The sequence below is a fragment of the Stegastes partitus genome, unplaced genomic scaffold (genome assembly GCF_000690725.1).
Source record: "Stegastes partitus isolate 25-593 unplaced genomic scaffold, Stegastes_partitus-1.0.2 Scaffold770, whole genome shotgun sequence".
NCBI lineage: Eukaryota > Metazoa > Chordata > Actinopteri > Pomacentridae > Stegastes > Stegastes partitus.
In genome coordinates, this window is record NW_007578501.1 from 245,111 (window position 1) to 271,886 (window position 26,776).

At 41.8% G+C, this 26,776-nt stretch overlaps 1 protein-coding gene across 1 annotated transcript in view; it reads left to right on the forward strand.

Moving 5' to 3' along the window:
- The window catches only part of grm8a (glutamate receptor, metabotropic 8a), a 300,249-nt gene that overhangs the window by 221,482 nt on the left and 51,991 nt on the right, over nucleotides 1-26,776 (forward strand). The window contains exon 6 of the mRNA XM_008291934.1: nucleotides 6,965-7,168. Within this exon, the coding sequence (XP_008290156.1) occupies nucleotides 6,965-7,168 (204 nt within the window). The remainder of the gene's footprint in view (nucleotides 1-6,964; nucleotides 7,169-26,776) is intronic.

Sequence of the window (26,776 nt, forward strand, 5' to 3'; positions counted from 1 at the left end):
ACACTAACCTAAACCCAATGCTTTGTTTGCATCCTCTGTCACAGAAGTATCATAAAGGGGGAGCATTATTTGTGGCAGGTGTGAGGGACGCAAATTTTGACTGTGTTTCACAATCGGTAAACAAGCGCAATGTCAATCGATTAATCAGTGACGCAAACTGAGTACAGTGTGTCGATATTGTGATTTTAGTCAGTAGACACATGATTTGGGCGATACAGGCAATTCTGTTACATCCTACTGGGATACAGGAACACTGGCCTCGTCTGGAGGCCATTATGTATCACAGAAGTCTTTGTCATGGTGCCTATTGCGAGCCAAACCCCCACAATGCTCTCTGCCTGCCAACACAGAAATGCCCGTAGTCTAAGTGACCGCCTCCTTGGATCACTACACTAAGAGGCTACTACAGCTAATCTACAAAACATTTTCTGTCATGCGTGTAGAGAACACAGGTTTCTGTTGTCGTTTGTAGCTTGTGGAAGAACATGGCACCCTTCCTTCTCCTCTTCATGTTTTATGTTCAGAGCTTTACAGCATTCATGACCACCTACATAACATTAAGGAGCAACTCAGGTGTAGAAATGCAGAACCGTTCTTCATGCATGGTATAGTTATTGGGTTGTCGAGCATATATATTGTATTGATTTAAATATCTTTATTGTTCTTGGAAGTGCATGATTTTCTAGGAAAATGGTATTAGATTGAGGTTCAGCAGATATTCATTTTAAAATGACTTTAGTAAGATTAGGTGCAACAAAAACCCCAAACTGATCAGAACACCCCAACTTTTCACAATATCCACCAACACCTCCACAAAGGAGCCCCCAAGTGGTCGCTTTGCCTGTGACCCCCCTAGTGGATGGTCACCACTGCATATTTCTGCACAGGTAGCATTCCCGCATGCTTTGACTCATTCCAATAAAAAAAATGCATTATTTAGTGTTGCAATGTCAGCCCTATGTTGAAGATTCATTCCTCCTAATTAGTGTCTTGTTTAGTTTTATTTATATATGGACTATTAGCATAATTAGCTCTGTGATTATGGTAGAACATTAGACAGACAGCTCAAGGGCCTGCTGTTCATTAGTGAGACAGTATAGACGTATTTCAGAGTGCCCTGTTGTAATATACGCATTGCTTTCTGCCTTATGTGGCATAAATGATCAATTCCTATAATGCTTGATCATTATTTTTCCCACTATAACATTCCTGGGATGCAGGAAGTACTGTCATTTAAGTAGTTTTTGAACCCAAAGTGCCGTAACTGCAGGCTGCACTGTCCTCTGTTGCTCTGAGAGTAATGCAGCAGATGATGCTCCTAATAGGTCGATGAGGGTGAGCGAGCAAACATAGATGTCTGTGTTTATGTGCTTCAATATGTGTGTGAGATATGATAATAAGCCATAAGGCTACATTCACAGGAAAGTCATTTGACTTTTAGAGCAATGTTCATATTAGACGTTAAAGAGTCCCAGAAGGGAAGGCGGACCAGAGCCAATCAAACTTAATGGTCGAACCAATGATACTTGACAAAAGATAAAAATAAACGGACAGCCGCAAATGTAACTTCTTAATTGACTGAGCGCGCAAAAGTCAATTGCCTTTTTGTCAGAAAAACGGCGTTATAGATTAAAGCTCTTGCGTTTGTGTTGCCTTGATGTGTGCAGTCTATTAATAAATCTGTAGTGTTTAAAGAGACTCTTAACACCAGGCTGGAAAAGTGTTTCACTGTCCTCTCTGGTTGGAAGTTTGACGCTTGTTTCACCAGCGTTCTTTGTTACACCTGGTGCTAAGGTTGCCTGATCAAGGAAACATTTTTGGACAGTGATTTTTATCATTTAATTTGCTAATGTGCTCATGTGCTTCCTTCAAAACTCAGTCAATAATTAACCTCTATAGCAGAATTCAAAGTGTGCTCTAACAGGAAGTGGCAGTTGGGCTATATCATGCATGATGTTGTTGCTCAGATTTTCATCTTTTCAAAGCAGGGCAGTCAACAAATAACAGTTAGGCCATGGTTAGTGGTGGGTATCTGATCGATTAGTGCTGAAAAGTGACGTCAATCCATCAATGGTATTAATGGAGACCAAAAACTGTATGTGCTCTTGTACACCAGAACCAATTAATAGCGTATGTTATCCCCACTGAGAGGGTGCAAGTTAAGGCGTCCCTCAGCTTACTGGTTTTAATTTAAACCCAAAATAATCCCAAATAGGTCGCTTTGTATTCTTTTTTGCAATAAAGTCCTCCATAAAAATGGCGTACAGGGAGCTGCTCGATGGAAAGTGGCACGTTATAAACATCACTATAGCAACATCACACGTTCAAAGACTTAAGGTCACCAAAGAAAAGATTTTCGAGGTAATAAATTAGTCTTTCAAATCAGATTTGTATGACTGAAATCTTCGAGAGGAATTACACAGAAAGATAGAAATCAAATTGTAAATGCCAAAGAAAATGTCATTTATTTCACCGAAAAAGGTGACGAGCACAACAAAAAAGTTTGGGAGGTTTAATAGGAAACAAGTTCTGGCTGATTTCTTCAAAATGTCTCTGTACACCTCAGAGGTATGATTAATACATAAAAGTTCACCTGTTACAAAGAGCAGTGTTGTACTGTTAGTGCAGGATGGTTTCAGTTCTTCTCCACATACACTTTCTACCATCTGACTCATGCAGATTGAATTTGGGCTCATCTGAAAATAACACGTCTCCAAAAGCTGTTGTGCATGTTGATTTTAATCCTAGTTGTCTTATTCTTTGTTATGAATGGTTCCATCTGTATTATTCTCTCTTTGTCCTGATGCTTTGATGGTTTGTGAATGTAGTTATATCTGGTAAGTCTTGTTAACCCTTGTTGGTAGTGATCCTCTTAAATGTTTGTCTTTATTTTATTGAAAATTAGGACGTCCAGTCTCTTGCTGGTCTTTCTGTCAAACATTTTCTTAAGATTTAAGAAATGTACCCGACTGTGGAGGATGGGAAACTGACTTTTTTGCTGATCCTTTGTGTAAGCAAATGATGATGGGCCTTTTCTCTGAACTCACTTCCTTTGTCTTTGCCAATTGTTTTACTGCCTCAGCTTAGCTAGGATCAAGGCAACTTACTGTGAATCGTTGAAGCCCCTGACCCTGAAGTTTACACAATTACCCCTCGTAGATTAACTACAGGTGAAGTGCATCACATTAACAATGGACTTGTCTCATTAAGTTTGACAATGAGAACTAAGATTGATCATTGTTTCTCAAGCGACATCCTGATTTATTTACTTTAGTTTATCATTTTTATAAATGTATATCAATCATCAGTGTTTATTATCAGATAAGCAGTTTATGAAATAACTTTATCTACCACGTGGAAGTTTTCTCGCCATCTTACATAACAGTGTTAAGGGGAATTACTGGATATTTTGACCCTTTTTGTTGCTATTGGTTCTAAGTTTCGTGCTGACTTTATCACTCCTTACCTCTGATTTAGAGATTTGGAGAAAACGGATTTTAGCAGAGGTCAGTTAGCATGAGCTCCGTACAGTTTTTCAAAGAAAGACAATATTAGGACAGCAAGTTAAACCTTTATTTCAGTCTGACTGAAGTTAAAGACAGAATTTAGCTGCCTGGAATGGACATTTTGCTAACTGCATCTCCATCATGGGGTAAACTGGCATCTGACCTAATCACTGGCATGTTCATGTACAAACGCCCGTTTGTTTACATGCATAAAGCTGACTTTAACTGTAAGGATGGAGGCAGAAAGACGACAAAGCGTCCTTAAAGAGAATGTACGGCACTAAGAGTGGGACCTGTTAATGTCAGACTTGCAAAATGTGGTCACAGGTGAGAGAAATCCTTGATGTGGAACTACAACTAATGAATGACAAACTCTGATAAACACTGGAGAAGATGTCTCACATCCCCAAAACCAACCAAGAGCACCTGGAACCAACACTGTTCCTGGCAGCTGATTTCTGTCCTCACATTCAGACGGATTCAAAACCAAACATTTAAAATGATTCTTGTAATATTATACGTTCTTTGTAAAGCTGCTGGAAGCTCATGCAAATTGCCACATTGTTGGAAAATGCATCAGGTTGAAATATACCGAAGATTTCCTTTAACCCCATAAAACTACAACAGCAGTATACCGTAGCACACAGAGCAGGCGTCACATTAAAGAATCTCACACTGAGAGAATACGTTTAAATAATTAATCCCAGCAGAGCACAATTGAGCTATTTCATCCTATAGCTTAAATGCTACATCTGTATTATTTTAATTGGTGTTCTTCGTGGATTAAAGTGCCGGAACTCATCCGAGAAACACGTCTATGGACTCTTTGCTCAATCTTCCATTCATTGTACCGGGAGGCGGTTGCCTAGAGATTAGTTGCAGGAGCAGTAAATCGACTCCCAATTGGGTCCATCAAAGCCGTTAGCCAGTCAGTTAGCCGCATTAGCTTCACCTTGCTGCACTTTGCGATCGGTTTTTGCTTCCACGGACGCAGCAGTCGGTCGACGATAGTAGTTTCTTCACCAGTGAAGCTCACAGGGTTCTTACTGGGCTTAGCAGCCACATTGCTGAGGCAGTTACCAGAATAGCCTCAGGGCACGGCAGGACTATAAAACCTCTAAAAAAAAAAAAAACTTTTGGGCCTCAGCAGTACAGTACATCGGCATATCGACACCATTCAAATGTAGTTTGTAATCAGACATTAAACTGCAAAGATTATTCACACTGCACCATTTTCTCGTGACTGGCCAAACATTTGAACTCGGCTTTGGCAGTGAGGTGTGCAAACTTGGCTTGTGGCCAGAATTTCTGTTGCTAATTACTAAAGCTCTGCTCTCTATCTGTGACTACTGAGGTGTGAATGTGCGTAATTATGAATGTTGAGCAGGTTTTTGGCCAAAAGGTGCACCCTTTTGTAGATGAATAAAAGGCTGCTGTTATTTGTTCACTTTGTTTTTAACGAAATGCCAAATTAAAAGCGGCGATACGCGTTGCAGCAAGTCGACCGGCTCTGATAAGCAACAAGTTGTTGCTGCAAGGAAATCACTCAATAGGTTTTGACTCCCAGTTTCAGTCTGTAGCCTGAGGCGGGAAGCTGCAAATGCATTTTTCTTTCTCAAATCGTGGCCTTCTGGATCATCACCCTATATTTGCACACAAAATCAATACCGTGTTGCCTGAAAGCAACGCCGCTTCATGTGCATTCATGAAATGAACAGCCACTGGTTTTGAATCGCCGGCCGGGCTGGAAAGAGTTGCACTTTGGCTGCGGTTTTACTTAGTATGAGGGGAAATTGTGCAGACAGGCATGAGAAACAAGGTGGGGAAAGAGCTGGTCTGATAGCCTCCTGTGTAGGATCAAAACAGAGAACAGAGAAATACCAGAAAAAAAACAGGTATCATCTGACAGACAAAGAGTTATGCTTTTACCTGCAAGCTTTATCCTTTTGTTCTCTGTCTCACACACACATATGGAGTCATTACAGTACATCTTCTCCTTCCTGACACATACACAGTTCTGTCATCCAGAGTCCGGCGTCGTGATCGGCTGCATGGCCCGGAGACGCCGCCGTTAACGCCCTCTCTCACACACACAAACACAGGAATATGCATGCAAAGCACCCGACAGCCTTCTGTAACTGTGGATTGGATTTCATTCGCGGGACCCCATTAATTCCTTATGGATGCTCATATTGATTCAGGGTGCCTCTGGTCTTGTTAATTCAACTCAGCCCAGATGGGTTTTGATTCAGTTTGCGTTGCCTGAAGGTGACTGCTGCTTTTAAGAAATGTGTGAATGTAGTTAAGAGAGATGCAGCAGAGAGAGAGAGAGAGAGAGAGGAAGGAGGAAAAGTGAGAACAGACGAACAACAGCGAGGAATAAATCAGAACAGGAAGGATACGGTTAAAGTAAATATAGAGAAAGAGGAAGATAATGAATGTTGGGGGGGCTTCCTATGTGGCTCCACTCTTTGATGAAAAACAGAAAAATGAATGTTACACTCAATTACTGATTCCCATCTTAAAACATCAAGGAGCCTTTATTTTCACTCTGTTCCTTTTTCATTAGCTCATTATGCTAATGAGCCATTACATAAAGCCCTCTCTATAATTTGCAATCGGCGGGTTGTTTGCATGTTTGTGTGAGAGTCCATGTCAGAGGAAGAAAGTGTGTTTGCATACACAAGCATTGATCTCTGCTTGAGGAATCTAAATATGACTTGAGTAAAAGACAAAAACACAAGAGACGCACATGCCAAGAAAATCTCAAAGGAATTAAAGCGTCAATGAAAGATTATATGATTTGTATGCTGTCAAAAATATGGTATATAAGTGACTTCACTGAATCAGGATCCACACTGGAGCTGAGTCAGAAAGAGGATGACGTGTCTTTTTTTCCCCCCACCGAACACTCTCCTACCTTATACACAGAAATGCTATTATCAGTGGTTCAGAAGATGTAAAGAAGGAACATGTTGTTCTTTCTTCTGTAACTTTGCTACCAGGGCGAGAATGGACTGAGAGGACTTATTTGTCATTGTCAGCCTGAGTGCCTTGTTGCCTGTCTGCTGGTCAGCCTGTCTCGCACCAACTTTTCATCTCTTTTTCTTTCTCCTTGCTGCCTCAAAGTGTTTCTTCACCTACCTCTGCTTTATTTCTTACCTGTTGTCTTTCTTTCATCTCTTCTCACCTCCCCCTGAACCAAACTTTACCCACTTTGTTCTCTCTTCTTTTTTTTTTTTTGTCACATTTTTGTACACCTTCTTTCCTCTCTATAAAGCGCATTTATTTTTTTCTGTCATCGCTTCGCCCCGGCTGTGTTTTCAGCCTTGGATAGAGTTTCCTACCTTGATTGTGACTCAAATTCAAAATGTCTTCCATGGCAACAAGGCAACAATGCGCTGCGACATGTTTTTTTTTTCCCCTCCTCTAACAGCTTTTTCTTGTGTCTCTTTCAGGTTTGGAAAAAGTTGGTCGTGATTCCAGCTACGAGCAGGAGGGGAAGGTTCAGTTTGTGATGGATGCTGTTTACGCCATGGCCCACGCTCTGCACCGCATGCACCGCGAGCTCTGCCACGGATACCCGGGACTCTGTCCAAGGATGGCCAGCAACATCGACGGCAAAGAGCTGCTGAGCCACATTCGCGCCGTCAGCTTCAACGGTGAGTCTTAACGTCCATTTTGTTCGTACGCAGTCGGAAAAAACGACAGTTTTTAGCTGTAATACTTTAAAGCAGCGGTCCCCAACCTTTTTTGCACCACGGACCGGTTTTACGCAAGAAATTTTTCTACGGACCGGTCATTGCACACATAACAAAAAATAATAGCTTTTTTCAATTAAAAAGTTTCACAAATGAATAAAATTACTTGCAAAATATGTGTTTACTTTTTCTTCTGTCTCAGCATTGAGTCTCTCCCACTTTCCAAAGAAGCTTTCCGGAGACGTTTGTTTTTTTTATACATTTCGGCAGCGGTTAGGCTGACGGCTTCGTTTAACGGCCGGGCATGAAAACTGACAGTCAAGTGCGGGAAACAAGCACAGATGGAAGTGACGGCAAGATGATCTTTTTCAAAATAAAACACCCTGTAGACTGCGCTGAAATAAAACAATAAACTTTTTTTTTTTCTTTCTGTGCGGCCCGGTACCAAATGACCCACGGCCCGGTACCGGTCCGTGGCCCGGTGGTTGGGGACCGCTGCGTTAAAGAATTTAAGAGGNTTTTCTTGATTGTATGGATTTCTAGTGTTGAGTCCATGGAAACAACAAGCATAGCTTCCAGAGTTTGTGAGGCTTCTAAGGCTAAATCACCTCCATGTTTAATCTGTTTACCAACAGACAAATAAAATCAACAATTAGTAGTTTATAGGTAGTTTATTAACATCTGTTGTACTTGTTGTTTCCCCATTACCCAGCACTTATGCTAAGCTAAGCCAACTTGCTATCTTCATTTACATCTTCTTATCAAATGCTTGCCATGAAAGCAACATTAGCATTCACAATAATAGACGTTATCAAATCTGGAACATGTGAATATTTTACTAACCCAGTATCCGTGCATCGTATCTGTCACACAAATACAACTCGGCAGATTCACACAGGATCTCCTCCTCACTACCTGCTGGCTTTTTAAGTGGGCCGCAGGCAGTAAGCAGATTATTGACATGAGGTAGTAACGCAGGAGGTCGTAAGTCGGAGATTACTGACATGATTTGTGCAGGTGGCGACTTTTTTACCCCACAAGAAGCACTTAGCTGAAGCTGAAGACTTCGCCGTTTGTTGAACAGTGACAGACGGACAGACAGGACAGCCGAACATCCGGAGTATCATCACAAGAAGTGAGGACATACACTGCTAATGTACAGACTGAGCCACAGTGTGTATATACATATATAGTCCATATTCCTCCATCGAGTGCTTTCTATTATTCTTGTCATTATCTCGTCACATAACACCTCTCGCCGCCGCAACGGGTTAATTTCAGGCGAGGTGCTCTCCGTGTGAATATAATTTTAGATAAGTAAACAGAGTAAGAATAGGCAAGATATAAAAGCAATCAGTCAGAAAGCCAAATTGAATACAGAAGACAGGCAGGCATGTGTCGGCGCAGACACGAAAACAACCCGGGATTGGGACTGAGACGAGTTTGAGGAAATGAGAAACAGGAATAATAATTTGTTGTTGCATATCCCAAGACGCCACTAAATCTCACATAGTTTTTCTTTTTTTTTTTTTTCTCTCTATTTCTGACACCAAATATATATTTTTGTCAGGGACGTGTTGTTGACGGAGATTAAATTCAACCGGATACAATGCGAGTGTGTCAGCCGTACAGACACGGAAATACAAGGAGCGCCTAATCAGCTGGCAGACAGACACGTGTATGTGCAACTTCTTTTTTATTCTGCTGCTCTTTTCTTGCGTAAAACACTCACATGGACGGGTGAACGGAGGTAAGGAAGAACAACGCAGGCTACTCAATATGCAGAAAGATGACAAACTGAGGAAATATTTCTGTTTCTGCCCAAACAATGGCACAAACTAAGAAATATGCGCCCGTCTGAAATGTTGTTATCTCATGAGTCACTGCATGGGACGCCATAATATCATTACGTGTACTTGTCTCTGGCTGACTTTTCTTCTGCCAGCTTTGGTAATGCAACTCCTTGTTTTGTTTATTTCCTCCTCTCCCTCGCTTTCATTCTCTCCAAATTGTATTTCTGCCCCCCTCCGTTCGGCCCGTTTTGTCTCTTTTGATCAACTTAATACGGCCCTCTGCCTCTGTTTTTATCGCTTTTTTCTCCTCACTCCTCTCCCGTTCCCATTTTCTCTCCGACTGCAGTTCATGACACAAATATTGGCTCGGTAAATTAGTTTTCTGTAATTGCTGCAGGTTTCCCCCCCACACACACCCAACCGTCTCGTGCTCAGTGTGAGCTCATGTAAGGTGTAAAATATCTTAATAAATCACCTTTAACTTTTCTCTTAGCCAAGAATCTTATTCACAGTAAGGACCGCTGAGATCTGAATCCACTTCAAACGTTTTTTTTTTTTTACTTTCTGGGTCTATTATCTGCTCTGTTTCTCCCCAACAAACTATCTCCTCTGTTTTTCTCCCCCTCTGCTCAGACAAGTGATAATAGAGAGGTTTTAGAGGGAAAGGATTGAAAGGAAAAGGTTGGAGGAAAAAGTGCTTTAGAAAATGTACAGAGGAGAGGAGAAGAAATAAAGGGGGGTAGTTTTTGAGATCGAGAGCAGCGGGATGAAGCGAAGCTAAGAGGTGAAGAGCGAGTGGAAGGGGGATGGATAAGCTTTGAACAGAGGAGGAGGAGGAGGAGGAGGAAGGAGAAACAGCTGTTGTGGAAGGAGAGGAGGGTTTTTGGCCATGAGGATAGTTTTACAGCAAGTGGTGAAATAAAAGACTACAGACTTTTTTTTTTTTTTGGTGATGGAAAATTCAGAAAGGAGGCGAAAAGAGTTCCAAATAAGCAATGAGGGCTGGAGTTAACCAGCTGCTCAGATTCAATTACCTCCTCCGCTGGAGACTTACTGTGGGAATGACAATGTTTCTTTTGCGGGATGAATTTGGGCTTCATTATGACTTTTTTTTTTTTTTTTTCCTTCTGTCATTTTATATTCTCTTTCTGTTTTTCCTTCACTGTCTGTCTGTAGCCCTATTAGCGCTATCGATGCATAGCACACAGATGGGAGCCTGTTGGCAAAAACTCTCTCTCACACACACACACACAGACCCATGTTTTATTAATGCATGCTGCAGTGTAGTTTTTTTTTTGTGTGTGCATCTCCCCCCGTCATAAACATTTAGTCTCTGGTATGAAGACTTGCTATTCATCGTTAGTGTTTCCAAAGTGAACCAGGCAAAGCTTAAGGCTTCCTAACAGCCCTTCTGCTTGTTTCTTCTTCTTGTCCGTCCGTTCCTCTTTCTCTCTCTTCCCTTTTGTCTCGTCGTATCTCTTTCTCCAGTAACACTGAGCGGTCTTCTCGTACACTCTCTTTCTGCCTTTGTCTGCCCCTCAACTTCTATCTGCCTGTTTCTATCTCTGTCAGCCGGGGAGGTTTTTAAAGACTATGCTAATGGATATTCTCACACATTCTGTAGTTCTTCCTTTCTGCCTCTCTATCTCTTCTTCCCCCCCTCTCCCACCCATAGTCTTCTCCCTTTTCCCTGCCAAACCAAAAAAAAAACTTTGGAGTGATATTCACACATATTCTCCCCTATTCACCCTCATTTCGTTATCTTCTTTCGCTTTTAAGTCGACCCGTGTGCCTCCGCCGCTGTCTGTCACACAAACCGGGTTTGATGCTTTCCCGCAGACCTGCTTACTCTTATTTTACTTCCTCCGTCATTAATTTTCCCTCCGTCGTTTTGTCTTTCTCTGCCTTTCTCTGCCTTTCTGCGGTTGTTAAGCTGGCTCGGAGGCTGAGGCGTTTCTGCTGTCTCCTCACCTTCTTCTTCTTCTTCTTTCCACCCATGGATGTGACTGACATTGAATATATTTAGCGGGAACGCAAATCAATTCTTTCATCTCCTTTCCTGTGCCAATATTACCGATTCGTTCTTATTTCACCCTTATTCTCCTTCTGTAAATGTGTCTCTGTCTGCAGGTTCATTTCTGCTAAATTTAAATTCACACCGGCTCCCCTGCATGAAATCTTTCATTCGTTATTAGACGTCCTATTATATTATTGAAGCAGAAAGGTCGTGACCTGGGAGCTGCTCTTGCAAAAAATTTTTTGAGGAAAAATGTGAGACTTCTGATATTCCATTGTTGATACCCAGAGGGGGAAAGCCTCCGACTCAGTTGGGAAGCTACTGAGCGGTGCCTCTGGCGTTCGCAGGGAAGCAGTGTGTTGCTAGAGGACACTTCAGTGCAGCCTGTGTCATTATGATGCCTTGCTGCTGCTGCTGCTGCTGCTGGGAGAAAACCGCAGGAGTTAAAATAAGCCCGGGACAACATTTGCTTGCACTTGAGAACACACAAACACACTCACACATGTAAAAAAAAAAATTCTCTCAAGTAGAAGTTTTAGCCATTCTCCCCGTGCTCAGACAGCCCAATCTGACTCCCCCCAAATAAGGATCCTCAGACTCCGAGGTTTGGATGTTATTTCTCTAAATCAAAGCGAAACATTGCATTACTTTAACCTGCCTCTTCCCTCTGGCTTTTCCAGCACTTTCCTTGTCATTCAGGAGCTCGCTCTGAGCTATGCAAAATGAATGCATCAGAGGCAAAGGAGAAATTAGCATCACCCGGATTTACTGCGTGCTCACGAAACAGCAAATATGTTTATGCATGAACCGCGTGCCATGTAGCGTGGATGTTTGTTGGAGAACAAAAATATGTTTTCAAGGCTGAATGTGGTGCTAACTTTTAAATAATGACACAATGTGTTCTGCAGTGCAGCGTCTTGGTTTGAATAGCAGGACATAATAGGTCTCCCTACAGGATGAGGTGGAGGTGTGTTGCCAGGGCAACAGGTGAACCGTTTGTTTTTCAAGGTCATGCCAACTAAAGCGGGAAGTTGTGAAAATTTACAAGTTGATATGTCGCCGCTCTCACACCGAGGACACGCGCCGCAGTCAGAGTACATTCACACATTCACAGGGGTGTCGCTCTACGGCTGATGTTGGTCTTTCACTCAGCAGCAGGTACATAATTAAACTCTGAATAAACACTCTTAAGACTGTCCATCCATCCGTTATCTATGCACCGCTTAATCCTTACTAGGGTCACGGGGGGCTGGAGTCTGTCCCAGCTAGGGTGAAGGCAGGTCTATCACAGGGCTACACTTAGAGACAGACAACCAAGCACACTCACATTCACACCTACGGACAATTTAGAATCACCAATTCACCTCAACATGTTTATGGACTGTGGGAGGAAGCCGGAGAACCCAGAGAGAACCCACGCTGCACGGGGAGAACATGCAAACTCCACACAGAAAGATCCTGGGTGTCCTCAACTAGCGACCTTCTTGCTGTGAGGCAACAGTGCTGCAGCCTTTCCTGATTACCAATAATTGGCATCAGCCCTGATAACCCATAATAGTCGATCAAATGCTGGTCCCCGCTGGCTGCAGCCTCCATCAGGGAGGGTCTGCAGGAGAGGCCCAAGTGAGTGCAGACGAGAACGCCTCAGTAAACCAAAGTGGCTCCATCATCGAGCCAGAGATTGCCTGGAGTTTGTTTATGAAACCACATTTTGCTACGTTTTTTACATCTGAGGTAAAACCACCAAACTACCACTCTATCAAACTGTTTTCTTACTGTGTTGACCAAGTGTCTGCCACCGCTACGGTAAACTATCATTTTATCACCCGGGCTTGATTTCAGCTGCTGACGTTTTTTCTGGAGATATCGCCTCGAATAAACAAACCCAGCACAAAAATGTATTAGTCCAGTCCGCCTGTCGATGCTTCTCTTAAACCAAAAACATAAATCAGAACTGATGAGGCGCCATCAGCTCCCTGTTTTTCCAACATATTGGCTCCTTAATGCCGGCTCCTGTCATGCCTTTTGTACGTGTGTTTACAGCAATTTCTGCTTCTTTTTAAAGTGTCTTTATCCAAGTTACCCAGAAAATATCCAAAAAAATTGCACAAACACCATGACATTGAACAATCATTTCCTACTCAAGTGATAAACACTAAATGGACTGCACTTAGATAGCACTTTTTTTTGTTTTTTTCTTAACCTTGGCGGCTTACAAAGTGCTTTATAATATTTGCCTCTCACTCACACCGATGGCGGTAAAGCCGCCACGGAAGCTGCTCACCTGCTCGATTTGGGGCTTTAATGTCTCGCCCAAGGATTGACCCACCAATCTACGATTATCCACCTGAGCCACAGCCGCCTCAACCACAAGGTAACCGCTGCTTTCAGAGCCAACGGGCTGCACTGAGAACAACACTTGCTGCATTGCTAAGTAGCTGTCAAGACGTGGGATTGATGCGAAGGGAAAATTACAAGAAAGTCAGCCAATGGGAGAAAGCTCATCACTTATTTATTGGCTGGACTTTCAGTGAACTCTGCACTGTATAATCTCTGAATACAGTAAATTAGTTATAATTGCTTCCCTTTTATATTTGGCTCTATTTATGTATTTTCTTTTCCTACTTATTTTTTAATTTTATTCTCTAAGTCACAGTTTGATAAGTGCTTAAGATAAACTGAGAGGAACAAGGTCGGAAAAACAGACCGAAGCGGCAGATCGAGATGGGCTGATAAAACAAAGGAGAAATTAAGTAAGTAAACAGCGGGGGGAAGTAAAAGATGAGGAAGGAGCAAAAGGTGGGACCAAGTAAAAAGTTCGGAAAGGCGGCTGTAAGGATCGAATGAGGGGAAGGAAACAGAGGAGGTAGATGCAAAGGGTTCAGATAGGGGCTGATTAAGGACATGCTGGAGAGCAGAAGAGAGCTTTAGGATGTAAAAATGGAAGCAGATTTGTTTGTAACATTTATCAGTCTGATATGAATTCTTTGCTCTGACTAATTCAGAGGGATGAGGTAAACAGGAAAAACAATTTGTGTTTACCGTGTGCTCATTTTGCACAGAGGGAAAGAAGTAGGGGAGGGAAACAGGCAGATCTGGAAGACAAGAGGGAGGCGGAAAATTAGGGAGGAGGAGCTGTGATATTGGATGGCAGAGGTTACACGAGAATGATCGAATGTGCGAGAGCAATTGTTTATGTTGTTGATCTGTGGCTGCCTCGGTGTTGATGAGCAGGTTGCTTTCCTGGCGTTGTTGCTAGAACATTGCTGTGTAGCTTTTAAGACGTTTGGAATAGTTTCTAGAATGCCACAGGTTGCTGTTACGGGGTTCTTGATGGTTGCAAGGACCAGGCAGCTGCTGTAAAGTGAATACTTACTTATGGTTGATGCATAGAAAACCTACAAGGCCAGACAGCTGGTGACGCATCAGACACTACTTTAGCTGTAACAATGGCTGATTATCTTTGTCACCTAAACAAATCCTTGAACGTCTGCTCCACTTTGTAGTTGCTAATTTTGGATAAATAAGCCACACTTTGTAGCTGACTGATCGCTCCACTGCAATAGCCTNTTTTTTTTAACAGATTCTAGTTAAATCACACAAAAAATATTAATTTTCATGTTAACGTTTATGTGAAATTAGGCCTAAACTGTAAGTAATGTTGACATCTATCATCTGTTTTGGTTTTTTTTTATGGTTATTTGATCTTTTATCATGTTTGACAGTAAAATAAATAAGCTAGATTTAAATCAGCCAAAAAATATTAATATTTTACAGATATTTGTCATCATTTGAAAGAAAAAAAATATGTTAAGGATTAAAAAATGCTATAGATTTTTTAAAAACTGACAAATACAGATAATATCTTATAAAAAAAAAAAAATCACTGGAAAAAAAATAAATAATTCATGTTGTTTCATGTCAAATACAAACCAAAAAAAGAAAACTCCCTCCTCAAAACAAAATGGCAAAAACTGTACATAGTCGCCCTATCAAAAATGTCTATTTTTACAAAGACTAATTGATTCTTTTACACTGTTTAGCTGTATTTAAATTAGCTAATGTATAATTATTTTACAGAAATTTGCCATTCATTTCACAGTTTCACACTTTTTTTTTCTCCCTAATTAAAAGTGTGCTTTAATTAATTTTATTTAATACATTTTTACTGTGTAGAAACCACTTTGTTCACAGCGGTTTCTCTCCACACATGGAATTCTTTGTTAGAGGGAATAAATTACACACACCTACTAATGCACGGATCGTCACAGTGAAGCATTTAAATTCATTCAACCACAGCCCATCTTGACATGTTGCCTCACTCTGCCTGCTTCCTACCATTCACCTGACCTTTTAAACCTTCACGTCGCGCTTCACGTTTTCACTTCTTTCCGGTATCTTGAAGATCGCTTCAGTCCTTCCAGACAATTTTAAAGAAAATGAAAGAAATTAAACCGTCGTAATTCAACTAACGGCAGGACTCCAAATTAGAATTTCTCTCAGCCGCGTCCTCTGTTTGGAAGCATAATGTGAAAGAAAGATGGTGAATTATTAAATCCCTTTACAATCAGATATGAGTATATTTATGATGAAATGAGGAGAAAGAGAGCCTTATATAGATAAAGATCGGCACCGTTTAATGTAGAGCTTAGTGCAGAACTCCAATCATAGATCATGGACCTTCTTTTATTCTTTTACCATTATAGAACGACCTGCCTGAGAATCTCACACAAACTTATTATCTTCTTTACAATCACTTCACTTTTATCAGGAGGCTTTCTTATAATCTTTGCTATCTTTTTTTATTTTTTACATTTTTAACCCTTTGAACCACAAACAGTTTCTGGTAGGTTTTTGCTTCTGTCACATTTTTACTTTCTGTTCTTTTATTTTTAACTGCACCTCGACGGAGACAGTAAACCATAACTAAAGGTAGAGAGAACTCGAAATGTCTTTTGTACAAATAATAATGCTTTAAACCACAAGATCTAAGACATCATAAGATGTTGGCATACGATGGTCCTCTGGTCTTTAATAGGGATCGACCGATCATGTTTATTTTGTTCTTTAGGGTTGATACTGATGCTGATTATTGGTAATCAAGAGAGGAAGATGACTGATATTTGGAAAAATATACATTAAGTGTAATGTTTTAACAGCATTTGATTGCAGAGAACCTGTCATTCATAACTAGCCTTCTTCATTAATAAGGTTGAACACAACTGAATATGTAAAATAGAAATAGTGGTGATTCAAGTAAGACGTTCTGATCTGTGGGATCTTCTGAGATTGATCAGATTGTGTCTTGCAATTACGTCTGCTGTTCATCTGTTTTCTTAATCTTTGAATGTTCTTTCACTTCTATTGCCCACAAAGTTCCATATCTTATAACATCATTAATTCTTGTTTTCAAATCAAATCCAGTTTGTTGTCATTTTGCTGTACACAGTAGAACAAACAAGATGAGAGAACATTTCTTCAGGATCTAATAACTAAAAGCAATTAAATAAAGAAGTGTTTGCATATCTGGATCAGCAGTTCAGCATTCTGACAACTTGTGGAATGAAGCTTCTGGAGGTTCTTTCCTCAGTGCTCCAGAAACGTTTGCCTGATGGCAGCAGTTCAAACAGTTGATGGAGAGGGTGTGAGGATTCCCTGACAGTGTTCAGTGTCCTGCTCCTGCAGCAGCTCTGGAGAAGTTGAAAGCTAAATGTCTGTCTGTCCGCCCGGAGATGCCGTCTCCTTCTGCTGTATGTCCATCTGGGATGTTGTCATGGAGACATGTTTCTGTTAAAGCAAACACATGGCAGTCTCTCCACTCTTGGACACTGGAGAGCAGGAGGACGGTCCTGCTGGTCTGGAGGGGTTAGCCTTTAGCTTAGCATGGATCCCGACTCTCTTCCTCCTTTACTTTCTGTTTCTAGATACCGTATAAGGGTGATTTGTTGCTGTCTTCTAACTTAGCCGCTAGCTGTTAGCGTAAGAGTAGCCAATTTCCTGGTTTGTGACAACAATTTTTGTTTCTTGTTCAGTTTTTTGAAGTTTCTGCTTGAGAGACTAGAGACAGAGAGAGGAGGTCGCAGCAGACCTGAAGTAGAGCATTTAATTTATCGATAATCAGCCAATAAAAATACTGATACCGATAATGGGACAAATGCCAAATATCAGCCACAATAGCTCGCTAATCGATTTATCCCTATTTTTTAAAATACAATGGAGTTTGATCATTAAGGGCGTTGCGTGTGAGAAGCAGGATTAAATGCTGTTCTGGATTTGATATGGCGCCAGTGTAAAGGGTTAGAAGTAATGAATGGATTCTAAGACAGGATGTTGAAGTCAGTAATCAGGTTTACAATCCTCGGTTGTTCCCTTAGCATAAATGTTTAAAATGGACTAATTAGAGTGTGTCAGATTCTTAAGACATTCCACAGTGTTCTTGTTGTGTTTAGGCCGACGCTTAATTTGTCTAATCCTTATCATAAAACACATCATGCTGCATTTCACCTTTAAAACGAAGCTTTTCCCCTCCAAACACATTACATCTGCTTCCTGCAAAATGGTGATTTAGCCTCTTTGTAGCGCTCCGCCATTCATTTCCCCTCCCTCTCTTTCCGCACGACTTCCTCAACTGTTGACAAATTTTAAGTGGGTGAAAAACATTTGCTCATTTCCAAGTAGTATCAGGCACCTCATTTGAATATTCTCTTATTAATCCCTCTCCCCTCCTCCCCCCCGATGCGCTCATACCTGCTTTTCTGTCAGCCTTTTCATTTCCTGTGTTCCCGTGTCCGGCATTGTGCAGAATACATAATAACTGATGAGCTAAAGAGAGACGGAAAGCAAAAAAAAAGGGGGTCGTATTGTGAGGATTACAGGAATGCTTGTCTGATTTAGAGGTGAGATTAAAATTTCATGAATATCTCCGAGAGGCAACGAAATGTGTGTCGCCGTTTTTTTCTGTTGTTGTTGTTGTTTCCCGGCGTTATCTCGTGTCTGTCATTGCTAGAAGTGTCAAAAACCAATTCGCAGGCGAGCCACTGATTGCTCTTTTCATACGGCAACAGCAGGTTTATGCTCAGGGGTGTTTCCTCGGTTATTGCCGGGGCCCGGAAGGCTTGAGAAATCATCTCATAACCACAAGGTCACAAACTTTATCCCCAAATGAATCACTTGTATTCCGAAAGTTGTCCCACGCTGAATGAGCTGTGAGTGACCCTGGCAGTATTTCGAGAGAGAGTAAAAAAAAGTAGATTAGATAGAGCTGGAATGAAATGGGAATATGAGGTTGATGTCAAAGCTGTCAAGCTGTTTCATAAGCTGGTGGCACCTTAAGCTGTGTCATTAAACAGCTGGATCGTTATTATATGTAATTTTCTAATGGCAGGCATCAGGGCTCAGATGTAATACCGGCTAAGGCCTATTTGCAGAAGCCTTAACCTGGATACTTTCTCTGTTTCTTTGTCATTAAATGTAAAGAAAAAAAAAAAGTGTGTTTGTTCAAGAGGCAGAAGAAGAGCCATGGGGCTCCACGGGTGATACGCGTAGTTACTCTTATCAGGTTTTGTTCTCAACGGACGCAATCCTACAAGACGTAAAGCTTTTAAGCCGACCGTTCGGTGTGTGTTGAGGTGCGCCCGGGTATATTTGTGTTTTCCAATTAAAAGTAGTTTTCCTATTGATCTGTTTAGGGTCGACATGACTCTGATAACACAGGAGAGGAGAATGGGGGGCGAAGATCGAGGGGAGCTCCGTGGCACAAGGGAGAAGGGAAACGATAAGTTAAAGTTGCTGGAGCATGGATTCCTGCTTTCTCTGCCCTGCTCGCATCCATACTGATTCACCTTTTGAGCAGCTGCGTGAGAGAAGGAGGCAAAGGGAGGGGATCGTTTGGAGTTGTCAGGGCAGCCATTGTTCTCCTGTTGGAGCTGCACCGAGCCAACTTAAATTCAAACCAAGCAGGTAAAAGCGACAGAAAAGGAAAGAGAGGTGCAGACAAACGAGATCAGGAAGAAGTAAACACAGAGCTAATTAGAGAGTTCAACTCTTGGATGCTTGAGGTGGACTCCCTCTATGTTTTATGGTTGATATTGATAAAGATCTTGGCTCCTAGAAAGTTCAAAAAGCTTTTATTTTGATAGGGTTTCCTCCTTGTTGGAAAGGTTTAATGCTCCGTGACAGCAAGACAGATCCTCCGTGCAGAAGAACCCATTCAGCTTTGAATATGTGCAGTTTTTTTTGCTTGACATTAGTGGAAAATTCTACATTAAATATTAACTACTTCTCCATTCTTTGTAATTGAGATGATATATTCCCAAAAACAGCAGATATTTTAAGACTTCTGCTTGAATCACTGCACAGACACACCAACGCCACACAGGCTGGTGCGTTGCAGAGCAGCTAAAACAATAAGGAATCTGACCCTGGAGCAGCAATGACACGGTCCGGCTTTTATTTGTTGTTGAATTTATTGCCTTATCCAGGCAATCACACACCGTTATGCATATAAAGAAAATCATGTACACCGACCGAGGCTTTTATGAATGCTGGAATTCCAAAGTACTAAAATGTGTATGAAAGCTTTTCCTGAAACATGTCAGAGTTTTATCTCACATATATTAAACGGTCGTGTTATCACAATTTCAGCATTGAAATCGATTTCTTTTAGTCTTAGCAGCCCATTTGCATATAGAGCAGGAAAGTGAGATTCGATCACAAGTGGCCACTCAAGACGCATCTGGAGACGCATTCTAATGGAAGCGGTGAAGCGACATGCTTGGAGCGTCCATCAGCCAAGGATATATGTTAACGCCATGTGTGAAGAGGGATGGATTACGAAAATTGGATTACTTTTGGCCCGTTATTCTGCTCGTGATCACACTGGCTGTCATCTGACTCAGCAGTTTTGGTGTGCATATACCCGAGTCATGTATCATCTTTCCAATAGGCAATGGGCACATTTTGTGCTGCAGTACTTTGGCAGCACACTGGACTCAATCACCAGCAACCAACTGAGAAACATCCACTGCAGAACTTTGAAAAAAACTTTTCAGACCTTTTCTGGTGGCGTTAACGTTGATGCCTTTGAGTAAATTCCACATTCTCTTCATTATATTTATTCAGGAAGAAGACGATTAAATGCCTCCAGTTGACTTATTTTCAACTTTAACCCACAACCCATAAAAAAATAACCTGAAAAAAGCTGCAGCTCTCATCCACTTTTTCTTTTTTCTGGCCCTCGTCAGAACCAATTAACTCAATTGTTTAATTTGCAGGTTAGTGGACAAAAGGCACAACAATGAAGTGGAGCCAAAATTGAGCACAATGTGTTTCATTTTTTTAGTTAAGACATGTTTTGAATTTCTTCTGAATGGAATCGTGACCAAGAGCCGCAATTAAATTGAATTCATTCGCGAGGCTGCCAAAGTTCCCCACCTCTAGCGCGAGAAAGGAAACAAAACTAGTGCCTATTTCTGGCTTTTACGTACACGGTGCACGTGTTTCGTCATGCGAGGAAACTGGTTGTGTTATCGCTGCCGGGTTGTATCTCCTGCAGAGAGACAAGATGGACATTCCCATAGGAGCAGACTTACAGTAATTAGAGGGGCTTGACTTTGACATGTTCAACTCCGTACCTGACTGAACAACCCTAGAGGAGGGGAGAGAGGGGAACGAAACAGGGAGGGATTGTGGAGATGGGAGGAGGAGGAGACCAAAAGCAGCTGGAGGTGAAGAAGATCACCTGTTCAGAATGACCTCAGAGCGGAGGATAGTAGTGGTGGAGAAACTGGCTTTGAGATGATGATGGTGATGAACTTGACTTTAATGATCTTGGAGGCAGCAGAGGAGAGTTAGAAGGTTGGAGGGAGGAGAGCGTCTACCTGGCTATGATGACCTTGGAGGAGAGAACATATGGATGAGACGAGGGAGGGATACAAGTGGAAGGGGAAAAAAAAAAAACAAGATGGACAGCTGGCTCGGAGGACGTGAAAGCTTGTTGGCAGGGGAGGCGAGAGAGCAATGAGAAAAGGGTGCGCTGGGGTTCAGAGATAAAAGAAAGATGAACTTTGCTTGGTCAATAACAGCTTTGGACAGGGGAGAGAAGAAAGAGTCATCTGCAGCCTATCTGGAAAGAAAAATGGAGAGAGCCCGGTAAGAGTGAAAACACAAAGGCGACATGTAACGCTTCAAGAGCTGAGTAAAGTGACCTTCAATAGGAAGTCAAGACAGAGATGTGCTGACTGAGATATATCAAAGTTTGCTTCGACTTGATGACCTCGACGGAACAACAAGCTGCAGGAAAACAACAAGAGGGATGAATATCATGTTATATAGAACACAACACCAGAAGGGAGAGGCGACAGAGACGGAGACTCTACCAACGTTAAGCGAGCGCATCCGTCTTGAGTGAAAGATAAGTGATGGAAAAATAGAAAAACAAGTGATAATAATAAAGGTTTAGGAACTCAGATCATGGAATGGAGTGGATGAAACAGTGTCTTGGTTTCATATTCAAGCTTAATATAAGAGAAATGAGAGGAGAGGAGGAGGATTGTGAGGTCTGCCACGCGATAAACACAAGTCATTCCCACTACAATTGGATTACATTTGAAAATAACCTGTTTTCCATCTACCTGAAGTGTTCTTTTTTAGTTATTGTCAGCCTGAAGAGGATTTTTTTTGTAAATGGTGCTTGAATTGTGGATGATACATCTGATGTCCTGGGACTTTACAAACTTGCTAAAAAGTAATTTTTAATTTAAAATGTTATGTTGAGAAAATCACATAGTGCAAACGTAGAGCGTGTTACTAGAAAACAGGAACAAAATGGTTGTTAGCTTCAGTTAGAAGCCGCACAATATGTTTTTTCCATCTGATATATTTTATTGTTATATCTATCGATCTTCTTATCCATCTTTTCAACCATCCAGGGTTGCACACATGAAAGCTCTGAAAATGTCTTTTAATTTAAATGCAATGCAGCCTTTAAGGTATGGGCAAGAGACATGTAAAGAGAAAAAAAATCAATGTCTGGAGAAGATGATTTCTGTTTTAATGTCTTTGTGTTGAGTATGGTGCCGGAAACGGATGATTCGGCAATTAAAAAAAAAAAAAAACTCTCACAAACTACTACAACTTTAAAATAACTATAGTTTGCATTAGTTAATATACACATTTGCTATGATTCAACCGCTGTCCGATTGGGATGATCTGTTCTAATATTGCTGCACGTGGTTTGTCCAAGTGGTGCCGTACTCCAGCAGAAACCAGCTCTGCATTGCTTTGGATCGGTACAATCAAGAAGTTCTAAAAACAAAAACAGCACTTTTTCTTGATTGTATGGATTTCTAGTGTTGAGTCCATGGAAACAACTAGCATAGCCTCCAGAGTTTGTGAGGCTTCTAAGGCTAAATCACCTCCATGTTTAATCTGTTTACCAACAGACAAATAAAATCAACAATTAGTAGTTTATAGGTAGTTTATTAACATCTGTTGTGCTTGTTGTTTCCCCATTACCCAGCACTTATGCTAAGCTAAGCCAACTTGCTATCTTCATTTACATCTTCTTATCAAATGCTTGCCATGAAAGCAACATTAGCATTCACAATAATAGACGTTATCAAATCTGGAACATGTGAATATTTTACTAACCCAGTATCCGTGCATCGTATCTGTCACACAAATACAACTCGGCAGATTCACACAGGATCTCCTCCTCACTACCTGCTGGCTTTTTAAGTGGGCCGCAGGCAGTAAGCAGATTATTGACATGAGGTAGTAACGCAGGAGGTCGTAAGTCGGAGATTACTGACATGATTTGTGCAGGTGGCGACTTTTTTACCCCACAAGAAGCACTTAGCTGAAGCTGAAGACTTCGCCGTTTGTTGAACAGTGACAGACGGACAGACAGGACAGCCGAACATCCGGAGTATCATCACAAGAAGTGAGGACATACACTGCTAATGTACAGACTGAGCCACAGTGTGTATATACATATATAGTCCATATTCCTCCATCGAGTGCTTTCTATTATTCTTGTCATTATCTCGTCACATAACACCTCTCGCCGCCGCAACGGGTTAATTTCAGGCGAGGTGCTCTCCGTGTGAATATAATTTTAGATAAGTAAACAGAGTAAGAATAGGCAAGATATAAAAGCAATCAGTCAGAAAGCCAAATTGAATACAGAAGACAGGCAGGCATGTGTCGGCGCAGACACGAAAACAACCCGGGATTGGGACTGAGACGAGTTTGAGGAAATGAGAAACAGGAATAATAATTTGTTGTTGCATATCCCAAGACGCCACTAAATCTCACATAGTTTTTCTTTTTTTTTTTTTTCTCTCTATTTCTGACACCAAATATATATTTTTGTCAGGGACGTGTTGTTGACGGAGATTAAATCCAACCGGATACAATGCGAGTGTGTCAGCCGTACAGACACGGAAATACAAGGAGCGCCTAATCAGCTGGCAGACAGACACGTGTATGTGCAACTTCTTTTTTATTCTGCTGCTCTTTTCTTGCGTAAAACACTCACATGGACGGGTGAACGGAGGTAAGGAAGAACAACGCAGGCTACTCAATATGCAGAAAGATGACAAACTGAGGAAATATTTCTGTTTCTGCCCAAACAATGGCACAAACTAAGAAATATGCGCCCGTCTGAAATGTTGTTATCTCATGAGTCACTGCATGGGACGCCATAATATCATTACGTGTACTTGTCTCTGGCTGACTTTTCTTCTGCCAGCTTTGGTAATGCAACTCCTTGTTTTGTTTATTTCCTCCTCTCCCTCGCTTTCATTCTCTCCAAATTGTATTTCTGCCCCCCTCCGTTCGGCCCGTTTTGTCTCTTTTGATCAACTTAATACGGCCCTCTGCCTCTGTTTTTATCGCTTTTTTCTCCTCACTCCTCTCCCGTTCCCATTTTCTCTCCGACTGCAGTTCATGACACAAATATTGGCTCGGTAAATTAGTTTTCTGTAATTGCTGCAGGTTTCCCCCCCACACACACCCAACCGTCTCGTGCTCAGTGTGAGCTCATGTAAGGTGTAAAATATCTTAATAAATCACCTTTAACTTTTCTCTTAGCCAAGAATCTTATTCACAGTAAGGACCGCTGAGATCTGAATCCACTTCAAACGTTTTTTTTTTTTTACTTTCTGGGTCTATTATCTGCTCTGTTTCTCCCCAACAAACTATCTCCTCTGTTTTTCTCCCCCTCTGCTCAGACAAGTGATAATAGAGAGGTTTTAGAGGGAAAGGATTGAAAGGAAAAGGTTGGAGGAAAAAGTGCTTTAGAAAATGTACAGAGGAGAGGAGAAGAAATAAAGGGGGGTAGTTTTTGAGATCGAGAGCAGCGGGATGAAGCGAAGCTAAGAGGTGAAGAGCGAGTGGAAGGGGGATGGATAAGCTTTGAACAGAGGAGGAGGAGGAGGAGGAGGAAGGAGAAACAGCTGTTGTGGAAGGAGAGGAGGGTTTTTGGCCATGAGGATAGTTTTACAGCAAGTGGTGAAATAAAAGACTACAGACTTTTTTTTTTTTTTGGTGATGGAAAATTCAGAAAGGAGGCGAAAAGAGTTCCAAATAAGCAATGAGGGCTGGAGTTAACCAGCTGCTCAGATTCAATTACCTCCTCCGCTGGAGACTTACTGTGGGAATGACAATGTTTCTTTTGCGGGATGAATTTGGGCTTCATTATGACTTTTTTTTTTTTTTTTTCCTTCTGTCATTTTATATTCTCTTTCTGTTTTTCCTTCACTGTCTGTCTGTAGCCCTATTAGCGCTATCGATGCATAGCACACAGATGGGAGCCTGTTGGCAAAAACTCTCTCTCACACACACACACACAGACCCATGTTTTATTAATGCATGCTGCAGTGTAGTTTTTTTTTTGTGTGTGCATCTCCCCCCGTCATAAACATTTAGTCTCTGGTATGAAGACTTGCTATTCATCGTTAGTGTTTCCAAAGTGAACCAGGCAAAGCTTAAGGCTTCCTAACAGCCCTTCTGCTTGTTTCTTCTTCTTGTCCGTCCGTTCCTCTTTCTCTCTCTTCCCTTTTGTCTCGTCGTATCTCTTTCTCCAGTAACACTGAGCGGTCTTCTCGTACACTCTCTTTCTGCCTTTGTCTGCCCCTCAACTTCTATCTGCCTGTTTCTATCTCTGTCAGCCGGGGAGGTTTTTAAAGACTATGCTAATGGATATTCTCACACATTCTGTAGTTCTTCCTTTCTGCCTCTCTATCTCTTCTTCCCCCCCTCTCCCACCCATAGTCTTCTCCCTTTTCCCTGCCAAACCAAAAAAAAAACTTTGGAGTGATATTCACACATATTCTCCCCTATTCACCCTCATTTCGTTATCTTCTTTCGCTTTTAAGTCGACCCGTGTGCCTCCGCCGCTGTCTGTCACACAAACCGGGTTTGATGCTTTCCCGCAGACCTGCTTACTCTTATTTTACTTCCTCCGTCATTAATTTTCCCTCCGTCGTTTTGTCTTTCTCTGCCTTTCTCTGCCTTTCTGCGGTTGTTAAGCTGGCTCGGAGGCTGAGGCGTTTCTGCTGTCTCCTCACCTTCTTCTTCTTCTTCTTTCCACCCATGGATGTGACTGACATTGAATATATTTAGCGGGAACGCAAATCAATTCTTTCATCTCCTTTCCTGTGCCAATATTACCGATTCGTTCTTATTTCACCCTTATTCTCCTTCTGTAAATGTGTCTCTGTCTGCAGGTTCATTTCTGCTAAATTTAAATTCACACCGGCTCCCCTGCATGAAATCTTTCATTCGTTATTAGACGTCCTATTATATTATTGAAGCAGAAAGGTCGTGACCTGGGAGCTGCTCTTGCAAAAAATTTTTTGAGGAAAAATGTGAGACTTCTGATATTCCATTGTTGATACCCAGAGGGGGAAAGCCTCCGACTCAGTTGGGAAGCTACTGAGCGGTGCCTCTGGCGTTCGCAGGGAAGCAGTGTGTTGCTAGAGGACACTTCAGTGCAGCCTGTGTCATTATGATGCCTTGCTGCTGCTGCTGCTGCTGCTGGGAGAAAACCGCAGGAGTTAAAATAAGCCCGGGACAACATTTGCTTGCACTTGAGAACACACAAACACACTCACACATGTAAAAAAAAAAATTCTCTCAAGTAGAAGTTTTAGCCATTCTCCCCGTGCTCAGACAGCCCAATCTGACTCCCCCCAAATAAGGATCCTCAGACTCCGAGGTTTGGATGTTATTTCTCTAAATCAAAGCGAAACATTGCATTACTTTAACCTGCCTCTTCCCTCTGGCTTTTCCAGCACTTTCCTTGTCATTCAGGAGCTCGCTCTGAGCTATGCAAAATGAATGCATCAGAGGCAAAGGAGAAATTAGCATCACCCGGATTTACTGCGTGCTCACGAAACAGCAAATATGTTTATGCATGAACCGCGTGCCATGTAGCGTGGATGTTTGTTGGAGAACAAAAATATGTTTTCAAGGCTGAATGTGGTGCTAACTTTTAAATAATGACACAATGTGTTCTGCAGTGCAGCGTCTTGGTTTGAATAGCAGGACATAATAGGTCTCCCTACAGGATGAGGTGGAGGTGTGTTGCCAGGGCAACAGGTGAACCGTTTGTTTTTCAAGGTCATGCCAACTAAAGCGGGAACTTGTGAAAATTTACAAGTTGATATGTCGCCGCTCTCACACCGAGGACACGCGCCGCAGTCAGAGTACATTCACACATTCACAGGGGTGTCGCTCTACGGCTGATGTTGGTCT